General features: G+C 41.9%; 2 protein-coding genes across 3 annotated transcripts in view; both read left to right on the top strand.

Annotated features, from left to right (window-relative positions):
• Positions 1–594, top strand: part of LOC109644131 (hexokinase-4-like) — an 8,418-nt gene extending 7,824 nt beyond the window's left edge. For both annotated transcript variants that reach the window (XM_020109459.2, XM_020109460.2), the window contains exon 11: positions 1–594. This exon is cut by the window's left edge and continues 401 nt beyond it. The gene's annotated coding sequence lies outside the window, so the exon portion shown is untranslated.
• Positions 595–2,748: 2,154 nt separating this feature from the next.
• LOC109643805 (uncharacterized) lies at positions 2,749–23,054 on the top strand. The gene is made up of 12 exons (XM_069509978.1): positions 2,749–2,991; positions 10,770–10,922; positions 11,185–11,292; positions 12,556–12,766; positions 12,912–13,142; positions 14,274–14,380; positions 14,509–14,656; positions 15,328–15,380; positions 15,758–15,855; positions 15,930–16,161; positions 16,272–16,463; positions 16,998–23,054. Exons 1-12 carry the CDS (start codon positions 2,971–2,973, stop codon positions 18,213–18,215), a joined length of 2,772 nt encoding a protein of 923 aa, XP_069366079.1. The 5' UTR covers positions 2,749–2,970; the 3' UTR covers positions 18,216–23,054.
• The last annotated feature ends 221 nt before the right edge of the window (positions 23,055–23,275 follow it).

Below are 23,275 nucleotides of genomic sequence, written 5' to 3'. Positions count from 1 at the left end.
TTTGTAATTTCTCAAAAAATGTCAACTCTTTACTTCTCTCTCTCGGTATAAAACCAACATCCTGGGGTTTTTATCTAGATCTCTCTCTTTTTTGTGTCTTCCTGTTAAACACACTGATGACTCATCCTTCACTCAGGGACGTTTCCTCATTCTGCGTCCAATCAGAACGTTTCTGAAATGTTTGACTTCCTGCCTGTGAACACAAATCCTGCATATAGGTCATAAACCAGCCTCCTCCATGTTAGCGGCTCCTCTTCTTCATCCTGAGACTTTTGTGTTCTTCCAGTTTCATGTCCGTTACATGTTAGAAACCTCATCAACACATCCACTCACTCACTGGGAAGTTTCCAGATGTTTTACCAGGAGGCTGCAGGAGAAGATCCAGAAACTGTCCAGAGACACTGACTCAGACATTTGTTCTCACATGCACAACCTGCAGAACACGTCAGGCACACGTCAGGAACATGTGTCCAGTGTAGGTCAGAGACCAGATCAACTGATAAATAACTAATAACTGTGAATGAGGTAGATGAACTTGTTTGTTGAAGCTGTTTTTGTGCTCATGAATAAAACAAGAAATGTCTCCAGTATAAATAATGAGTCGAGACAGAATGTGAATGAAGCAGCTGCAGTGTCGTGTTGTTTAATGAGGCTGAAGCTCAGAGGACAAACAGGAGCTGCAGCCTCATGTTTATTTTTCATCCTCACCTTCGTTTTTGCTGCAGCCTCCTCTCCCTCCTCCTCCTCTTCCTCCTGCTGCAGCCTCTTCTTCCTCCTCCTGCTGTTGCCTCCACCTCTTCTTCCTCCTCTTCCTCTTGCAGCCTCTTCTTCCTCCTCCTGCTGCAGCCTCTTCTTCCTCCTCCTGCTGTAGCCTCCTCCTCCTCCTCTTCCTCCTCCTGCTCCTCGACTGGAGGTCGTTTGGGGATAAAGGTGCGGAGGCTCCGCCGGCAACACAACATGAACTGATTCCTCGTTGTTCTCGGCACAAACACGATTAAAAGGAGAAAATCCTGAATCAGCTGCTCGGGATCCTTCAGATGTTTTCAGGAGAAAAAAGTGATTTAATGAGACAAATGAACAAGAGTCTGAGTCCAGAGCAGATTAATGAGCTGAGAGAAGAAAAACAAATAACAGTTCATAAGATAAACCAACATTTAAAGTATTTACTCTTGTATTTATGTAATACTAATCAATATAGAAGTACTTTTACTCACAGTATTTGATCAAACATCAGAACATGTGAGACAAAGTGAAGCAGAAAGAACACGAGTGTGATTCTGATCTGAGGCTTTAAACTCTGAACCAGCATGCAGGGCCTCATGGGGGGGGGGTTTAAATGCAGCACGTGCATCCTCCCCCTGGTGGACACACCTGGTAACAACAGGTTTTTACAGAGTAATCCCTCCTACTAATGCTGTTTTTATAATAATTCTAAAAGGTTGATTTATCTGTTTTTAATCTGCTTATCAATAATAAACTGGTTCCTCGTCGTTGTTTCCACCTGATCACATCTGGTTTTTGTTCATTTTTGTTTGACGCATGTTATTTCTCACACTTCCACTTGTTATTTAGATTCCCTTCATCTCATTTATTCTGTGTGAAAATGAGTTTGTGATAAATTCAGTGTGTGCAGTTTGGTTTGAACAATGATTATAAATAAAACTTTTTGAATCAGCAGACATTGTGAAAAGATCATTTTACAGGAAGTGACTCAAACCACATTCAACAATCTAACGAGGAAAAGAAGTTATTGATGAGTTTCAGTTCACTGACTGTGATCAAATCATTTAACTCGCAGGTTTCTTGTTGAACTTTTTCTCTTGTATAAATGTATAAACGCAGGGACGAGGCCTGATGACAGTAAAATAAACTCAAACGCACTCATTGAGAAGAATAGAGCCTTTATGTGTAAGTATCCTGATGTTTAAATAGTACAAATGCATAAATGGTCTAACTTAAAAAAACATACAATATATTCATGTACTTTTATTTGTGTAACTTTAAATATATTTTAATAACGAAACTTTTGTACTGCTAATTAAATAAAATTGTAATACTTGACTTTTACTTGTAACAGCTTATAAACTGCAATGCTGCTACTTTTACTTGAGTAACTACTAAGTGTATCACTGAAGTACTTCTGACCTGTATCAGATTACATTAGTACTTTTTGACCTGTATCAAAGTACTTTAGTGCTTTCTTTTACTTGAATACCTTTTGACCTGTTTCAGATTACATTTGTACATATTAACATGCGTCAGAGTACTTATTACTCATTGTGGTATGAGCAGTTTTTGGTCAGTATCAGATTACATAAGTACTTTTTACTTGTATCAAAGTACTAAAGTACTTTTGAGCTGTTTCAGAGTACTTGAGGACCTTAACCTGTATCAAAGTATCAAAGTACTTAGTACTCACTGTGGTATAGTACTTTTTGGTCAGTATCAGATTACAGTAGTACTTCTTACTTGTATCAAAGAAATTTAGTACTTTTGACCTATAACAGAGGACATTAGTACCCGAACCTGTATCAGTGTACTTATTTCTTCATTCGACCTATATCAGCGTTGTACTTGTACATGTACTGTGTATGACTGAATATTAGTATAATCTACCACAATAAAAACTTCTTCTTCTTCTACCGCTGGCAGCTAAGCCCCGCCCTCAGGCGGAAGTACGTCACAGTAGCTACAGATGCTCGCGCTGATTCTCAGAGTTTAACGATAAGTTTCAAACTTCGTCCTCAGTTAAATTCACCGAGGAAGAGGAGGAGGAGGAGGAAGAGGAGGGAGAGGAAGGAGAGGAGGAAGAGGAGGAAAGAAGAAAACCCCGCAGGAGGAGGACCGGGTTTTATTTTTTTATTTTTTAAACACCGCCCCCCTCTGCCTCTGTGGTGCGTTTGTTTGTGTGTCGGCGAGTCCCGGCGGTGTAACCGGAGAGGGGCCTGACGGAGGGAATGCAGGACGGCAATGGAGCACAATGTAATCCAGGTAAAGTCCGGTTCCTTTCTACATCCACGCCGCTTTGTGTCGCCTCTCCCGCCCGGTTCGGTGAGCTGTGGCCGCGGGGAACACCTCCACCGTGTGTCGCCGTGAACCGGGGCCGAGCTCCTCCGGTTCTTTCATTAACGCGCCGCATTGATTGTTTTCCACCGGAGAGTTTGACTCTGACCGCAATTACAACTTTATTCAACTTTCCCCTCCGCGGCTCTGCGGAGGAACCGGCCCCGCAGCCGTGAGGCGGGTTCTGCGGGAGCGGAGGAGGAGGAGGGGGGACCAGTCGGCGGTGACACCGAGCTGTCGCCTCCTTCGTTACCGGAGCCTCGGTCGTTAAATCCCGGTTTAATATTTCTGATATTGTCGGTGTGTTAATGAATCATTTCTTTGTGTGAGTGTCGAGTCGAATAGTCTCCTTCACCTCCGGCTACCAACCCCCACCCGCCCCCAAGTCCTCCATTAGAGCTGAATAAAATTAAAATGTAAAGGCCTGTGTGAGTGTGTGTGTGTGTGTGTCCGTGAAAATATCACGAAACTTTTCAGCTGCCTCCAAAAAAAAAAAAAAAAATGTCGCATCGACAGATTCGTCGTGTTTGATTTGAGACTGAGAATAAAAAAATATATAATATAAAACGTGACTGTGGACGAAGAGATCAGTTTGTGTGTCGTCGAGGATCAGCAGCTTCTTCTGCTTTTGTAGGAAACATATTGATATTATTATCAAATCCACCCTCACATTCAAGACCCGACATTTTGTCTCCGCAGTAATTACCTCAGTTTAAACAGGAATGTTAATATTCTGTGTGTTTCTCTCTGTGTGTGTGTGTGTGAAGGGTAAATGTGGAGTTTTTTTTTTTTTTTTTTGTACTTGAAATATGGAGGATATTAAATCCTGCTTCAAAACCCAGGAAACATCCAGAGGACACACACACACACACACACACACACACAGAGAGAGAGAGAGAGAGACACACACACACACACAGAGAGACTATTTTTATTCTCAGTTCGAAATAGTCTTTTATTTTGACACAAATCTTCTGTGTTTAGTGTTTGTCTTCTTTTATTTTGACATAAATCCTCATTTCATGTCAAAGTAAAAGCTTTTATTTCGACTTCTTCAACACACACACACCAACTGTGGAGGATTGTGTCAAAATAAAAGCTTCTGTTCCAACAGGAATCCTTTATATTCTGTTGTTCCAATTGTTTGTAGTTTATTTTGGAAAGAAACAGTCCATGTTTCTGTCAAAATAAAAGCCCCCCCTTGTGATAGAAATCCTTTATATTGGGCCTGTGTGTGTTTTGAGTTGAAATAAAAGCTTTTATTTTGACATGAATCCTCTTTTTCTGTCAAAATAAAAGCTTTTGTGTAGAAAGAAATCCTTCATATTTAGTGTTTGTTTTTGCAGTCAGGACAGAAATAACCCTCTATATCTGGTGTGTGTGTCCTTTTGTGTGTTGAATTTAATATCCCAGTTGTGTTTGTATATTTGAATACTGTAAAATTCAGTTTTAAATATTAATTTACTGCAGCATTATGTTGTTTTTCTAACCCCCCCCCCCCCCATCCCCCAGTGGTGAACTTGTCAGCGTTTTGAATAACAGGATCTACCCAAGGTCAATAATACTCAGAGGCCGTGTTTGGATTTTATTTATTTATTTGTTGTTTATAGAAGGAGACATTTTTATTATCAATATTTTCTCTCTCTCTTCCTTCCTGTGTTTAAAAAAATATCTTATTCCCAGAAATATCACGAGAACTGACGTAGGCAGGGTGCAGATTAAGGGTTTCCATTTTAAATTTGTGTGTATACGTGTGTGTGTGTGTGTGTGTTCACATTTTAAACAGAGGCCTACTGCTGCGTCGTCGTTTCACTGCTCAGATTATATTATGTGGCTTTTATTTTCCTGCCTGCTCAGCCCTGCCTCATTTCCACCACTAGGCTGGAGCACAGCCCTCCCCCAGCACCAAGGAAAAACAGCCTCTATCACATTCATACAACTCTGCCAGAGCAGCTCATAGTGTGTTTATTACACTGGTGGGATTAATCATGTTCTCACTACAGTGAATTTAAGTTAAGTGTCATTGTGAGGATGGTGACTGTGAGTCAGGGGCCCAGTGCCGACTTTATTTCACTTTGTTGTAGTTTACCCTCGTGTTTTTCTGCTCTTGCATCATTAATAAGTTATATTAAGAAGATTCATTGACACATATATGGACATAATATGTATTGGAAATACTCTCATAGATGGGTTAATCATTTAAGATCAAACTGAACTCCTTCAGGTTGTGAGATATTTGTTGTTCTGTCTCAGTGTCTTAAATAACCAGAGCTCAATCAATAAACCAATTAATCAGTGGGCAGTAAATAAAAGAGAATGAATGGACTTTAGGGGTAAAACATTTCAGATACTAATATTTTAGTCAACAATGTGTATTTAAACATTGATTCCTAAGATGATGTCATCAAACCTTGATGACAAAGACAAATATTTGAGACTTGATATTTTACAGTTTGAACACAAACTTATTTCAGAATAACTATAAATGAAAACACAAATACAACCACATATAAAGAGGCTGATATTCAGAGACTTGGTGGCGTCTTCTTGCTGAAATAAAACCACAAAATTACATAAACGTACATATTCCTGTAGGGGGCGACATTGAGTCGACACATTATTTAACTTTGTCTTCTCTGCTTCTTTGTTCCGGTCAAATTCCAAAATAAATGTTTTAATATTATGTATTTAGTTCACAATTAAAACTTACTCTACAAAATCCAATAATATTCTTGCCGTGTAAATGTACATTTATATAGTTTTAAAATATCTAAAACTGCTATAACGTTCACATAGATGTTTGTAGTACTGGCTTCATGTCTTTATCATATTACTTCTGTAATACTTTACAACATTTTGATAACACATCTATATTTTTCTTAAAAAACGATCTGTGTTCTTGAAATATCAATTCAGTTCTGAATCTTAATCTTACTTTGTGTTATTTCATTAATACTAACAGTAATCCTTAAATACACCCACAGTGTTCCAGTAGGTATTCACAGTTATTAATAAATACTTTTGTTTAAATATCATCCTATATTTATATCCTTAATTTGATCTATAATGTTTCCATGATATATATAATATTAGTGACTAATGTGTCTTTGGAGCTCAAAAATATTTTCATCCTTCTTTATTTTGTTGCATTTTCTCGTTCCCACTAGTAACTGTTCAATACTCTTCGAATATTTGTAAGTTATAGATCAACGTGTATGATTTTGTCAATAGTATTCTCCTGATATAGTCTGTTACTTCTTATATCGAACTTAATAATCCTTTAAAACTCTTAACACTGCTGTTACATTCCTGCAAGGGTTGTGTGTGAAATTTGTTCTGCGCTGATCAAACAACTCCTTAACTTATACAACTAAAATAAATTAAATTTAAATCTTATTTTCGTTTTTTAAAGTTTATCTCCTCAGCTTTCAGTTTATTTTCTCTATCTTTCATTCTACATTTCTAGTTCCTGTCTTTATTATTCTATTGTTATCTTCTCAAACATGTCAGATTCTTAACATATGAAGAATTCACCATTGAATCTGATTGTAGTAATCCACACAAAAATACTCTCTACTATCTGAATATGTTTTATGCCGTCTCCTTGACCTTAATAATAAGCCTGTACTACTGATATTTAAAAGCCTAAAACTTAACTTAACTATACAAGTATTTTTCCTGGTGACATATCTTTATATAAACTTTTATAAACTTTATCATGATAAGTTGATAAATCTGTATTGTTGCTGCCAGGAAGCAGCAAAAACTTTATCCTGCTATTTATTCTGACCTCTGTTCATGTAAATAACTATTAAATGTTATAAACAATACTCAGTAGGGATGTAAAGAATGTTATTTTACTGTGTAATCGTCTTCACTGTATGTTATTGAGTGTAATATTCCCTATAAAAATATTTAAAAACATCATGTATTCTCTCAGATTTCTAAGCATCTGGTAAAATTTACATTAAAGTATTATTATCATATTCCCCAAATTTTCCTATAGCAGCTAATTCCACCTCCAGGCGACGATTGTGAGAATAATATTTTAAATACAAATGATCTGAAGCCAATGATGTGACTCAGTATTAAATTTGTTGGGTAATAATGAAAATCTGACTAATATAACTCTGTGTGTGGTTTAAACGTTCCTCTGAAACTCCACAGTGACTTTGAATGATTACTTGTGTGATATATTGTCTTAATAATGTTTCTGCAGTCGAGCTTCATGACTCTTTATCAGGGTGGAGGTTTTAATACTGTTATAATCCTGGTTTATAATGTGTGTGGTGATGAATGTGTTGTATTCAGTTCCTGTAGCAGGACGTACAGTAGAGAACGTTTAACTCGCAGCTGTGACCTTGTCGACTTTTATTACATATTTCATTCCGTCTCTGTGATAGTTCGCATAACTGATGCGTCCGTGTTCCTCCCGGGTTTTCGGGATATGGAGCTTGTTGTTTTTAGTTCTTGTGTCGCACAGTTTTTCCCCCACGGGACGATGAAGTGTGTGTGATGCTCCACAGTAACGTCACTCAACGATGTGTCCCTGCAGTGCTTGTGTTGATTTTCACAAAATCTCACTTGTTTGACTAGTGATGTCTGTTTTCTGCTTTTTTTTAAAAATTGATCCCCGGCCTGCTGCAGCTCGTCTGCAGAGCAGCAGCGGATGGGGGAGGGGGAGAAGGGTGTGTGTGCTGGGTTATGGGTTTTGGGTGGGGGAGGATGTGCCGGGTGGGGTGGGGGTTGTGGATGATCGACACAGGAGTGAGAATTTGAGATTATTCTGCGTCCATGCGACAGGAGAGCTGCCGTGCTCGGACGTCACAGCAGCTGGACATCGAACACATGGACCACGTCGTCTCACGGACGCTGCTCTCGGTGATTTGTGTTCCAGAAAAGAGAAGGAAACCCAGAATATTTATATATTTGAATTCTGTGAATCTCCGAGTCCCGTCTATCACGAGTAAATGGATCACAGCTGCAGAGCCGACCACACCCTGAGCTTATACACCAGGCCTTTTATTTCTCGTGTATAATAAGCCACGTGAATCAGCGGGGTTTATTTTAATTCACTTAATATGAAAAAAAACCACCGCGTCCTGCACCTCAAACTACCCACGCTTCACCGTCAATGTACACGAGCCGCAGAGATGAGTTCAATGTCAGAGAAATAAATCAGGAACTAGTTTCATCTCCTGCGACGTGTTTGTGATTTACTTTGCTCCTTGTTCCTGCTCATACACTCACAAATAAAAGACCCGAAAGTATCAGTAGCTTCATCGACACACAGAATAAATCGGCCACAAATCTATAATTGATTTAATTTAGGTTGAAATCAAACTGTTCTGGATCCAGTTTTGAAACCCGAGCTAATCAAGCTGAGTTATTCCACCTCGAGCTTAAACTATTGATCAACTGTTTTATAATGGATGAAGATAAAATCGTCTAGATCGCCTTCTTAAATCTTTGATTTCTCTTTCTGTATTTTCTTCGGGTCACTTGCAGCTCGCCTCTTTGCAGCTGTGCGGTGGCGGATCATGTTTCATGTGGAGCGGCCGTAATTCGGTCTTTTCTCGCCTCCAGCTGCAAACAGAGGATCACAGAGGAGCGGAGGCTGCGTGATGGATTCAGTTTCACAAAACAGGGACACGTTCATAAAACTGGATCATCGGGTGTCTGATGTTGCACAGTAAACCTTCCTCGATGTTCTCGCCGATTGTGATGCTGGGGTTCAGTGACACACATGAATTTTCTTTTCTTGCCAGCAGATCCCATAAAAAGAAGCAATGAGTTTCCAAAAACTACTTAAACTTGCCGTGGATAAATCCGCAGCTAAAAAATAGCTCCCAACTAAATCACAAGCTCCTCCCACTTGTTTGTCTGAAAGAACTTGTTTTCAGAAAATTACTGAAAATTTTTTTTCAAAATAAAACAAAAAAAATCACAGATGCTAAATAAAGATGGGCGACATGAAAGCTCCCAGTAGTGAAGCCAAAGCATCTTCTATCGCCCCCTGGTTGTTGGTTGCAATATAGGTCATAAACCCCTCCTCCTCCATGTTAGTAGAGGGGACACGGGCCAAACTAAAACATCAGATATAAAATAAATGATGATGCTGGTGTCAGAACCTTGTCCTCTCACTACTGTGGTCCCTCAGGTTTCCGTCCCTCTGTCATTCACTCACGTTGTTTTTCCAGCCACAGCGACGCAGATAAAACAAATCCTTTCTTTTCCCCAATGAAACACAGGTCGCAGCACGAATCCCTGCCTGTCTGACTGACGTCTCTCAATGGACGTCCTCACACACCTCAAAATTAACCTTGTCAAGACCGAACTACTTTTCTTTCTAGAGAAAGCCCCCCCCCCCCCCCTCCCATGACCTGACTCTTTCCATTGAAAACTCTGTGGCAGCCCCCACAAAGAATCCCTGGAACCTGGGTGTAACACTCCACAGTCAACTCTCCCTTACTGCCAACATTACTGCAACAACCCGCTCATGTAGATACATGCTGCACGACATCAGGGGAATACGTCCCCTTCTCACTCAGTAGGTGGAACAGGTTCTGGTCCAGGCTAAATCCAGGACACGGTCTAAACCTTACACCCCAGTCCGTCCACTCCCCTCTGCATCGACCAATCAGCACTCAACTAAATCACGTCTGTTTTCTGTCCTGGCTCCTAAATGATGGAACGAGCTCCACATTGACACCAGGACAGAAAGTCTCCACATCTTCCACCACAGACTAAAGACACATGTCTTCAGACTGCACCTTGGTGAAGATGACATCTGATAACCATCGTACACATACATACACATATATATATATATTTATATATACACACTCTCAGTGAGAAAACGTTCTGAGTGCAGCTGATTGGTTTGTGATTTGCTCTGTGGGAAACATGTGACCTCGACACGAGCTTAATAATATTTATTAATTTACCCAACAATCTACTGATTGTATTTGTTTATTTATGGAGGCGTTTTAAATCAGTGTAATAAGACGTGTGAGCGATGTGTTGTGGTGGAATGAAAACAGGAAGCTGCTTTGTTTCTGTTTAATCAGCTTCTTTCTTTTTTTTTTAATTCACATATTTACACATTGAAAATCTGGAAAAGTTGTGCGACACAGATGATTCATATCCGACAAGTTCATGCACGTCTGAGGTTTCAGGCTGTTTGTGATCGCTGCTCGTCACTTTGTCAGAGCAGAAACATATTGAGTCATATTCTGCGTCGGTATCAGCTGCAGCAGATATGACTCCCCTCCACAGTGTGAGCAGTTAATTTTTAACACCTCCTCTCAATATATTACAGTATCACGCTCCGAGCACTGATTACACATGAGAAAATCCTGCCTTGCTGCAAGATGGTGCAACTTCACCGTCAGAGAAGTTGATGCCAGAGGTGTAATTGTTCAGAATTTATGGTTTCAACACACCCAAGGAAAAGTAGGAAGGACGCAGCGAGAACATCGTGAATCTTAGATTTAGATTTGATAGGAATCCACACTTATGTGGAAATACCAAATGGTGACAGAGACGTTTTTTAATCTGGTAATTTAAGATTTTTGAAAAGGTGGTGGATTCAAAAACATCTGCATGGAAAAGAGTCAGACTGGATTATTGAGAAAAGACGAACAGATGGATGAATGTAATATAATACAAGTCTTTATTAACCCCCTGTGTTGTTTCTCCATCAGTGGTTGGGTGCTCCCTCCTGCCAGCGAGGCAGCTACGCCTTCTACAAGTCGGTGAGCAGCAGAGCTCAGCCCGATGGGCCCGTCCAGGTCTGGAGGCTCGGGGAGTTTTACCTTATCCGCTGTGGGCCGCAGGATCCCGTGTGCATCGCTGAGGTGAGATACCTGCACATGTGAACTTTTTTTTTTACTGCGTTACATTTGTAGATCTCGTTTCATTAATCACTTGAACTATTGAAATCTGTCGAGTCTCTCTCAAACATCAGAATCTGCATTTTCATTTGCTGCTGGAAAAAACTTATTTGACAGAATATGTTTAGTGTTTAGTTACAGTTCATGTCGAGCATTCTGCTGATAAATCTGTATTTTAACCAAAGTTAACACATCACCTGTGTTTGTTCGTTCTCTCCTCCTGCAGGTGACCTTACTGTGGGAAGACCAGACCCGGAGCCACCTTCTGTCCAGCGCCAGACTCTACTTCTTACCTGAAGACACGCCAAAGGGCCGGACCAGGGAGCACGGAGAGGTGGGTCAGAGGTCGAGGAGACCTCATCTCTACGCAGCTCATTTTGTTGTTGTCTCTCTCCTCAGTTGAAAAAAATCTGCCATCAACCGTTTATTAGCTTCATTGATAATCAATCAAATAAAACGAGTGAGTTAGGATGAACAGGGTCAGTGAGCTGCAGCTCAGCCTCCACATTAGAATCACACTAATGTATTATCCACATGTAAATCCCATGACTAGTCTGAAGACAAGTTTTCCACATTTTGAACTTTATATTCCACAGTTGAAGTCTCTATTTCCATTTCCAAGATTTTCCTGGAGGAGAAGAAAATTTCTATTTGTGAATCACTGCAGAAGCCATTTTTAATATAACGTGTATATTATGGCTTGAGGGTTGAGGCCCAGGGGAGGTGGAGGATGTTTGGGGGTGGGGGGTCGGGCTGTGCATCAAGGACCAAACAGGATCACGGCCCACAAACTGGAACGGGAGGAGACCTCAGACTTGAGCTGTTATCTGGGTAAACAGTCAGAGGAGCTCGTCCCTCCACCAACGCTCCCAGAAAGTCAATGAAGCTGCATTAAACTTCACACTCTCATAGATATCAGTACTTTTAACGTGTCTGATGTTTTTCCATCATGAATTATTCTTTGACAAATCAGTGAACATGTTGAAAAACGTCCTCAATGTTACAGAAAGTCACAGAGTCTTTTCTCAGAGAGAGAACCTCCTCGATGCAGAGCAATCAGTGAAACTGACTTTTACCACATGCCTCTCATAGACACGTTAAATAAAGTTTGTTAGATCCAGTTGGACTTTTACATCACATGTGATTCATTCAGAGAAACTTGGACATTTCTGGATTTCGTAAATGGAACTTTTTTGTCACAAACACGTCTTTAGGGTTTTGGTGTTGAAAGAGTTAAGATCTGATCTGAGAGCTAAACACTGTCAGAAAACATTGGTTTGAAAACGACTTCACGTATTAGAACTAAATTCATAACGGAGCAGTCAGGATTATGTTAGAGAATAAATAAGTTTGTGTGTTTTTAACCGGACAGCAGCACAGAGGTAGTGATGGCAGATCAAATAATCCTCCCACAGGATGAACCCCAACTAAAGATCCCAGCTCCAACTTCACAGCTGTAAACACACTGAACTAAGATGGGGCCCGTGGGATGGTTACCATAGTTACTTTATTGTAATGTGTGGAACCAGTTCACTGTCTCCTTGTTTTTAAAATGACAACACGAGATTTAACCAGTGTGGTTTGTGTGTGTGTTCAGGATGAGGTGTTGGCCGTGTCCAGGAAGATGGTGCTGCGGGTGGAGGACCTGGTGAAATGGTCGTGTGCGGAGCCGACAGGTTGGAGTAGCACTTCAAAGCTGACGCCGCCCTGTGGAACCAACGGCCTCCACAAACCTCCGCAGAGCAGCGATGGCAATGTCAACACTTTACTGGACAAGAGCATCGAGCCGCTTCAAGGAAAAGCTGAGAGTAAGAAACACTGAGGCAAACTCATCAACTGGTGAATGACTGAAACTTGAAAGTGAATGAGAACCGTGTCCGTGATGAAATTAGAGAAATGTATAGATTCATTATCAAGTTACTGATTTGTTTCACTTGGTTTTTTTCTTCCCAGAGGGCCCGTCGGACCGTCAAAGCATCAAAGTGCTCAGCTACCCGCAGTACTGCCGCTTCCGCTCGCTGCAGAGACGCATCCAGGATGGTGCGAGGGGGCCGGGGCTGCAGGACCCCCACCTGTTGGCCCTGGGCGGCGTCAGGGCGCTGCCCAGCATCCGGCTGATGTACTGCAGGGACACGTTCAACCACCCGACACTGGAGACCAGCGCCAGCTTCTCCTGGCAGTTCGGTGAGTGTCTCAGAAAACACGCTGACACACTGGGGCGGTTTTTAAATGACTGTGTCCAGTGTTTCCTCTCTCTCATCCGCCGTGCTTCACGAGCTTTAAAAGTGATGACATATCAAAGCTGTGTGCACAACTTGTTTCTTCTTTAGATTTCTGAACTTTATATCAGTAGTTTGAAGAATTAAGTTATTGATCTTTAAAAAAAAAAAGCTTCACCTTTTAAAATGAAATCCGCAGGTTGAGGAAGCAGCTTCTTACTGGAGTGTTGATCTGATATGAAATAAACGACCATAAAGTTTAATTTCAGTGTGAATGCTAAATCTTTTCTCAGTGTTGTCAGGAACAAGTGACTGAGACAGGAACTGGATTAACGAGTTCATTCTTCTTTTCACCAGGGCTCATTGTGTTCATCTCAGTTCAGCTGTTTCAGTTGTGTGAACCGTTCAACTGTCGTTACTTTCTCAGATTTAAGTCAAACTTTTCACATGATTGTTTAGATTTGGTCAGTTCTTTAATTGTCCAGTAATGGATGGTATTGAACACGTTATCTTTAAATTTAGAAGTGGGATCCAGAGTTACAATGAAAAAGTTGTTTGTGTTGTCTTTTATTTTTGTGTGTTGTTTAGGGATTAGTAAAGTTGACTTAATACAATAAATATAAATATATAAATTCAGACCATTCTTTATTTTTTGTTCAATATTTTCCAAACCTTAGAAACAAGACCTTTTCTTGGATCCCTCTGTCAGACGACAACACTCTAGATTATTTCAGAGATAATGAAAAAACCTGTCTTTGTCTTTAAATCAAGTTTAATTGTCAGATTCGTAATCGGCTGCTGAAGCTTCACGTGATGTTTGGATCAAACCGTCGAGTGTTTGTGGTGAAATCAACACATTCAAGTTTAATGAAACACAATGTACAGTCGCTAATTCTTACGTAAACTTTCATAAATCAGCAAAAGAAAAGGTGAATATCTGACGTTTCCATCTTCTGCTGTTGTATGAACTTCATGGAGATGAACAGTAGGTGGCGCTGGATGGAAACAAATCTAGTTTGGTGTGAATCTGTAAAGTGTGATCTGTAAATCTATTTTGAAACTAAAAATCTTTATGCACGTGTTTGTTTTTCTGCAGGATCTCCGTCTCTCAGTCTTCGAGGTCGACCCCGAAAGAGGAGAGGTCACGACGGCAGAGACTCTCCGAACTCCAGCCAGTCAGAGTCGTGGCTGGAGAGGATGAAGGTTTGTCCTGTTCATTGTACTGGTTTGTTATTATAATTTAGAATCAGACTCTGGATCTGCTGCCTCTCTCTCTCTGAAGTGGAGGATTAAATCATATTAATGTGTCCCTGATGTGGTCTCTGTTTCAGGAGAACGTGATGGGCAGCGTGGAGGTCGGCTGCGAGGGCGACTGGCTCCCTCACCCTGAGGAGCAGCTCTTCCTGGATCAGCTCTACGCCTTCATGGACCGTCACGGCTCGCCCATCCACAAAGTCCCCAACCTCGGCTTCAAGAAGAGTGAGTCTCTTAATGTTCGTCTCTTCAGAGGCTTCAAATCTTGTTCATAAAAACATCTCAGGGTTAATTAGAGCAAAGAGGAGAAAGAATCTGAATGTTTTGTAAACAAGAAATTCATTTTTCTTGTTGTTGATTAACAATGAAAACAATTAAGGATTATTGAGGTCGCAGGTTTGATTCCCTCCTTCAGGCTCGGATGATTTTTTCATGACTTGTGACAGTTAAACACTAAAAACATTTTTATAATTACATGAAACATCTATTTAAAAAGGACGTGATGTGTTTTAATGATGTGATTTTATTTGTACCAAATTTCAATATTCAACAACTGCTGGAAAAAAGAAACACACCGACAACATCACATTTAGATTCTCTTTGGTTTGAGTTGTATTTTAATAATAATATGACACAGCTTATACTTCTTAACAAATAAACTAAATTGCTTTTGTTCCTGAGGATCATAAACACATTTTTTAAATTAAACCTGGAGTCAAAATAGAAATGCTGTAAAATATGAGGAGGTTTAGTTTTGTCTGTTTTTCTTTTTAAAGCTGGAGACAATAAAGTTTTGTCAGACGATGATTGTTTAGTCAAACTCTGTTTAATGTGGGATTTGTATTTTTATCTTCTCCTGCTTGATATTTGCATGTTCACTGTGTTTCTGTCCTCAGTCGACCTCTTCCTCATGTACTCTGTGGTCAAACGGCTCGGAGGCTACAAAAAGGTGAGTTCATTCAAATTTTATTCAAAGGAATTGTTTGACACTTTAGAAAATATTCCCAGTGTCGCATATAACAAGGGATAATTGCATCTGATTTCAATCGAAGTCACCACAGGGTGCAGCGACACGTTCCACAGACACGTCGAACGCCGACAGCGTGCTGGCGATTCTTCTTTACTCATAAGCTTCAGGCAGGTGGCGAGCGATGATGCTGTCGGTGCAGACAAAAGACTCCACGTTGTTATGATGGAGCGAACGAAAACACGAAATGACATTTAAACAATCCAAGAGCAAATAAAACAATGTCAGGTGATCACTCGATAATTCATGAGTCTAATAAAAGGCAACTGAAATGTATGAAACCGCTGTTTGTCTCACAGGTGACAATGGACAGACTCTGGAAAATCGTCTATAATGAGTTGGGAGGGTGTCCTGGAAGCACCAGCGCTGCCACCTGCACCAGAAGACACTACGAGAGGTACACACACACACACACACACACACACACACACACGCCAGTGCTTCAGGTCTCACTGTGTCTCTGTGTCTCAGGTTGTTGCTTCCTTATGAAGAGCATCTCAGAGTGGGAGGATCTGAATTCAAAATCCCAGAATCCCCCACTCCTCCGAAACCCCGAGGGATCAGAGGAAGGAAACCACTTCAGAGAGGGAGAAAACCAGGACCCAAAGCAAAGGAGAAGATCACAACCCCCACTTCTCCTCTTCCATCAACTGTTCCTCTTCCTCGTCTCCCTCTTCCTCGCCTTCCTCCTCTTGCTCATACAGTAAGTGACACAGCAGCTGTTTGTCTTAAAATCCTTAGAGTTTAGAATTTTGTTTTCAGAGATTTGTTCGAATTCGGTGTAAACGTCACGTTCCTCTTCTCTCGGAGCAGAACCTGAACCCGAACGGCTCCATGGTGGTGAAGAGAGGCCGAGGCCGACCGAAGGGAACACGCAACAAGGCCACGCTGATCGCTCAGGCCAAGCTGCTGGCTCTGCAGCAGACCAAACCCAAAGCAACAGCAGAGACTCTGCTGCTTCCAGCCAAAGGCAGAGATGGAGCGACCCCCTGCAACACACACCGGGTGAGTAACATCGCACTGCACGACCTGGAAATCCAGAATGATGAATCGGCAGAAAAAGACGCAGACTCCGCACCGCTTTCAGGATAGACTCTGTCGTTAACCCTTTAAGACCCGAGGCTACGTCTGAAACTTTAACATGGTTTAAAACAACCTCCTAATCCTGAGGGCTTTCTGAAGCTGACACATGTAGCACCAGGTCTAAATGTGTTAACATCCACACTAAGTCCTTAAACTCATTACTGTTACTATGGTTACGTCTGGCGGAGGTTCCCAGCATCTCAATCAGAGACTTGTTGTCGTGAACGTCTCATTTGAGTTTTAGTCCGGACGAACTCTTTTGCAGTTTGAAGTTTTATAAATGAAGGTTGAAGCCTGTGGATCCAGTGAAGCTGATTAAATAACTGTTGAACATTTATTTAATCACTTTGTCTGAAGAATCTGAGAAGATTCAAATGAAATTAAAATGTCAGCAGATTTGGTTTAAATACAACATGTCAGTATCTGTAACGTTTTTCTTCTTCTCTCCTCCTGCAGACGACCATCCTCCCCATCAACATGCCTCTCACCCCTGACCTCTCCCCCATGTCGGCCCCCTTCCTCCCCATCCAGCCCAAACCAAAGGAGCCGAACTCGGACAGAGGAGAGTCCGCGGCTCCTGCTCCCACCGTCCTCCTCGCCACTCTTCCTCGCCACTTTGTCGGAGGATCGCTGGGCGGCTTCAGCCCCATCAAGGGCGTGTGTCCTCTGGACATCTTCAGGAACCGCATCAGCCTTCAGAGGACCCCAGAGAGCCCGGCGCTGACGCCTCAGGACCCGGCCCAGCACCAGCCCACCATCTTCACCCTGCAGCCCAAAAGTGGAAGCCCGGACACGCCTCATCCCAGCGGGGACCAGCCTCAGCCCCACCCTGTCCACCAGCACCACAACCGCTGCTCCGGGTGTAACGTGGATGACGGAGCCCAGAGAGGAGGCAGCCGGGACGCCAGGAGCCGGCCTCAGCTGCCTCCTCTCCGGGTCCTGCCTCTGAACCTGGACTGCAGCGTTCAGGTGTGTCAGCTGATGAGGACTCGTCGTCTGGACTCGTCGCAGCTGCAGACCTTCACCCGCCGACTGTCCGAGGCTCTGTCCCAGGACCTGAGCGCCAAGCCCCCCTGCTCTCCCATCACCCCTCCCCCCGAGCAGGCGCTGCCCCTCAACCTCAGCAAGCGTTTCGCGGTCAAGAGGCCCAGTACGGAGGGACCGGAGCCGTTCAGAGTGGCAAGCAATGGAGACACGGAGCAACCGTTGTCCAAGAGACCCAGAGTCAGCTGCACGGAGCAGGCTGAGGACGTCACGTTGGACGGGAGGTCCAGCTCTGCAGGAGGTGGAGGAGAGACCGATGCGGAGACAAAGAACCAGGAGGAACCCGCTGACCTGAGCTCGCCAAGCAGGATCAGGGCCTTCCTGCTCGGGCTGCCTCCCTTCCAGGTGAAACTGGAGGAGGATCTGAACGGGACAATGTTCGGGAAATTTCTTCCTCCGGGATCCAACAGCGAAACCCAGCGGACTGAGACGGAGAAACTGGAGGGAGGAGTGGTGGTAAAGAAAGAAGTGAAGCAGGAGGAGGAGGTGGCGGTCGACCTGGAGCGACACGAAACGGAGAGAAACAACAAACAGACGTCTGAGCAGGAGGAGACAGGCCCCGCCCACTGTTCTGCCCCTGCGGAGCTGATAAGCGCGGGGCCCTCAAACGCTAACACACACTGTTTTTAGCAGCGCTTGCTCTGTGGAAATATCAAACAGGAAACTCGCACACAGGTCGGAGATTTACTTGTTTTTGGAATCTGGGGTGTCGTTCTCACCTCCGGGGTTTTGGTGTTGGAAGCCGACGTCACCTCACGTCGACGTCTGAACACGCAGAGCGAAGACGTTTTTACGAGAACGTCTGGACTCACAACTTCTTTGTTTCCCCTTCTCCTCTCCTGTTTTATCTCTGTGGTTTCTTTGATTGAACTTTGCAGAGGAAATTCATGACAATCACAAATCGGCTCCTCCTCCTCTCTGTTCATTTCTGTCTCGTCACGGAAAAACGAGAAGTAGGAGAGAGAGAGTGACTCTAACAAACACTGCCATAACACAACTCTCCATGACACTAGTAACTCCACTGTTCAATGTTAATATTGAATAAGATCCATGATACTTAAAATTAAAGTCAATATTGCATATATGGGTGATGCTATGCATCGTCGTAATGAGCATCTAGAGTGTACTGTAGTTCGCTAGTTTCATTTTTAAATTGTACTCTACTTCTGTAGAGAGATAGTTATTTTCTGATAAAGTGTTTGGAATGAAGAGCTCGTCGTCTTCACGTTATAGCTCGTTCAGTGAAGCGTTTATAGTCCGGCTCCTTCGTTCAAACGATATAAACCTTTCTTACACACACGTGCCTTAAAACGACCGGCGATCGATTCGCTCGCCGGCGTCACTCTCATTCACTTAAAGTGATACCTTGATGTCCTTCACTCCTCAGCGTGGCTGCTCATCGTCTGAGTCCCAAACAAAAACCTGCTTCAAACATTTGAAATCACAGCACAGACGCTCGTCAGTCAAAACCTCAAACTTAATCCCAAACTCTCCAATCGGAACGTTTCTGATCTCAGTATTTGAGCTCGTCCTTGTCGAGGTTCGATACCCAGCCCTGCTGTTAGCATCGTGTGGGCCACTGTGGCGTCACCAAACGTTGCATCGTTATCCGCTGTTGTAGAGTTCACACATGAACATGTAGCCCAAACATTCAGACTACCTCAGGTTCTTAAAGAAGAATGTTCCACCAGCGTCGTCTGTGTCAGGGGGCGGAGCCTGGGCTGTAAACACAGTCAAACATGGCGTTAGGAGAGGTCAGTGTTTCTTTTGTTTTTGTTTTTTTATTGTCAACATTTTGGTTTCTCTGCTCGGTGACTCTCGATCACGCCACTCGCTGCTGAAGACGCAAAATTTAAAATTAAAAGTTTGAAGAGGAAATCGAGGTGCAGCTCGGGACTATTTTCAGTGGCGGATGAATCCACATTTGGTTTCGTATAGGGACGATGTGCTCATTGGCCCAGCTCATGTTTTTGATCGTTAATGGAAACAACAAACTGTAAATAAAGATGACGACACGTCTCCACTTCCTCCTGACGTGAAGATGAAATATATCACACACACGCGCTGCCAGCCACCAGGGGGTGATCTCGCTGATTAATCATGTCGTCCATCTTTATTTACAATCTGATCTGTATCTTGAATCCAAATGTTCGATCACGTCGTTCGTATTATCATGATCTCGTCTTCTCTCCATTCAGACCTCTGTCTCAGTTTCACCGTCAGATGTCGTTAGTGTCGGGTGAAGGGAAACTACGCTGCTATGCCACGTATGCTACTTTTTTTAAGACTGTACCAGGCTAACGGTTTCCCCCTGTTTCCAGTCTTTGTGCTAAGCTAAGCTAATGTGGCTGAGATCCGATTATTCCATCTGATGCTCACGTGAGTTTATGCAACGTTCAGATACAGATTGTATGTTTATGTCGGGTGAAACTGAAGAATCAAACCTGCAGCTTCTCTCCACTTTCAATCACATTCCTCATGTTAGCTGATCCCCTCGCAACTTCCTCTTCCCCGCCTCGTTCAGTGCCAACACAAACACGTCGACCCGCTGAAAGAACTCAAACGTCAAGGTATCTCTTTACTCGCAGCCTTTCCTTCCACTCGTCTGTTTTCCCGCCACAGACGACGGTTCAGATTTGCACACCTACTGTACCCGTTCGCTTCATTTGGTATTTTTACATATTTATATCTGCCATGTTTGTTTTTTTTTGTTTATTTCCTTCTTGCCAATGTTTTATTTGACCAGAGTAGTGGAATCAACCACGACACCGAAACCATGTGGTGCTGTTTATTCGTAGTTATGTAGCTGTCGCCATATTGTTGCTGTTTATTTTTTAGTTTTCTTGACAGCGCGTCAGTAAATCGACTCAAACTTGTCTGAGCAGATTTTTTTTTTGTTTGTTTAGAGTTGAAAGAAATTATTTTAAAGAATTTAATGAAAGACGTCGCCGCAAAACTGCAGCTTTTATTTTTTTCTGAGTGAATGATTCGATACGAAGATTAAAACAGAACCGATTCACGAAAAGTACCAAAAACAACCAGAAAATAACGTCTCTGAAGTCACAGTAATGATTCCGTTTATTGAAGACAAGTCAGTTTCCGTGGTTACGTTTGTTGTTTCTCTGTAAATAAAGATGGACGACTTCCTCTGTTGTGTGATCATGGAGTGGACTGACTCGGTCAGTCTCAGCTGTCAATCACGATGTCTGAGCTCGTTTTTTATAACGTCTACTTTGATTTTTTTTTTTTTTTTATTCTGTCCATGTCCAATCTGCTAACATGGAGGTTTATGACCTATACTGCAGCCAGCCACCAGGGGAGCAATCAAGTAAATTTAGCTCCTATATACAGAAGCTGTCATGTCGTCCATCTGTATTTACAGAAGCTGTGACAAAGAGAAGACGACATTCAGAAAATCTTAAACTTGTAAACGTTCGATCAACATCTTTGTTTTCTTCCTCCTGTTTTTTTCAGCCGAGCTGTTTCCTCTTCCTGCGTATTACGGAATCGGTTTCGTTACGAACAAGCTGTTCCGAACGTTCACTCTTGAACTGTTGCCATCATAACGAGGGGGAGGCACTAAAATGTATCGAGATTTAAAAGTTTGGGAGAAGTGTCAGAGTTCCGACGTTAAGTGTCGGAACCCCCCCCCCCCGCCCCCCCCAGCCTTCAAACAGCTGTAAACTTAACGAACTATTTTGTGCGTTAACTCTGAAGCTTCAGTCAAACCTCAGCTCCTCAGTCGGATTCTCCTCAACAATAAAAAATCTACGTTTTGGTTTTTATTTTTATTTTCATGCATGTGTCTTTATGTTAGCGACATCGTGTCTTTATGCTAATGACGTTGTGTCTCTATGCTAATGACGTTGTGTGTTTATTGTTACGACGTTGTGTCTTTATTTCAACGATTTCATGTCTTTTAACGACGTTCTGTCGTTGTCGGGTGAAAGCGCAGCGGCGTCATTTAACGGGGGAGGGGGTGTAGCGTAGAGATGTTAAACCAGTACGATGGGAGACAAATAGTTTTTTTTTCTCTTCTTGCTTTTGGTTATTTAAGCTTTAGTTTTTCAAGTTTTCTTTAGTTTCAAATGTTTCTTTGTTCAAATTTAAATGTTTACATTTGTTATGCATGTTGGACACATTTGTTCTCTCCAGTGTTTTGCACACGACTTCAGCATCAGTCCTGAACGGCACCGCTCGTCTGTGTGAAGACTTTGAATCAAGTGCCTGATCTTTAAACGTCACAGTTACATGTGCTGGTTCGCCTTCGTGCCACGTTGACTTGAACAGCGCCCCCTGCTGTCGCACCTGTGTTGAACTGAAAGCGTCTGCTCGAGGACGCGTGGGCAGATTTCAGCAGGACGGAGCAAACTGGACCTAAAGACTAAAGACTGGGCTTGAGAACTTGAGCTTGTGAGCGAGTGGGCCAGCGTTTGTTGGTGTGATGTCAGTGTTTGATGTTCATTAAGAGAAATGATCAAATTAAAAAAGACGCCACATGTGACATTTTAACAGCTGTGAACGCTAAAAGATGATTTTTCTTTTCTTCTGCTCGACTGACTTCTGTACGAATGTAGAAAAATTCAGATGTTTGTGATTCTGTTCATCAGCCGAGATTCAGTCTGAGTTCAACGATTATTTAAATTTAATCTGAGAACGTTTTTTTCTTTAAACTTCTGAGCAGCCATCCAAAGATTTTTAGTTAAAATCATAAAAATAAAGAAATTCTGTTTAGTCCTTTATTTGAATTTAGTCAATTTAACTCCAACAAGTGCGTTTAAAATATATAAAGTTGAAAATACTAATTCTCAGTTTTGTAATACGAATAATTTAGGATTTTAAGTTTTACTTTTGTTTTAATGATCTCAGTTTGGTCAAAACCGTTAAGAAGCTGGAACCAGTGGATTTATTCACATTCATCGTATCAAAGAACTTAGATTTTCTGTCCCTCGACTGATTAATAATTAATAATTTCATCTCTAAATGTCACAGGGTTGAATTTAAAAGACTTTTATTTTGTCAACCGGTTGGTTTTGTCAAGGTGGTTTATGGGAAATGTAGTCTCCATTAGCAGAGAGTGTTTCAGTTCAGATGTTGAAATGTTCCATGTGGCTCTTTTACAAACTGTTGGATGTTAAGAATCGATGAATGTCTCCGTCACATCTTCCTGTGATCTGCTTTTTATCTCAGCATCATTGCCTCATGTGTTCGTCTTTTTTCTCCCTGAAACAAAAACTCAGATCAACGTTTGGACGCGTCAGAGCGAAAGAGACGAACTCTTCCTGGACTCAAAGTTTAACTTGGTGATGATCGACGCTCTGTTCGTGCGTCTGTGTGATTTGATTGGTTCAGGTCTGCAGCACAAACTCAAGTTCCACTGTTTGTAAGAGAGATGAACGGCTGCAGTGTCAGGTACCATTCCATTTTAACACTGTATATTTATAATAAAAGTTATCTGGTTATAAATAATAACACTGTTTATATTTCTCACTTCACTTAAACTGGTTTACATCTGTTTTTTTAACTGATCAAAATACTTTGATTTTAATGTTTAATTGGAGAATCAATATAAAACTATTGGAAGATATAGTAAGTAACTGAAGTATCTTTCATTCATAATTATTTTATTATATAAAGAATAAATATTACAGTTATAAATTTGAATAAGGTTGTAATTTTCTTGTGTGTAG

Source organism: Paralichthys olivaceus, chromosome 15 (genome assembly GCF_024713975.1).
Source record: "Paralichthys olivaceus isolate ysfri-2021 chromosome 15, ASM2471397v2, whole genome shotgun sequence".
Lineage (NCBI taxonomy): Eukaryota > Metazoa > Chordata > Actinopteri > Pleuronectiformes > Paralichthyidae > Paralichthys > Paralichthys olivaceus.
The sequence above is the reverse complement of the archived record's forward strand: the minus strand, read 5'-3'. Positions and strand labels throughout refer to the sequence as shown.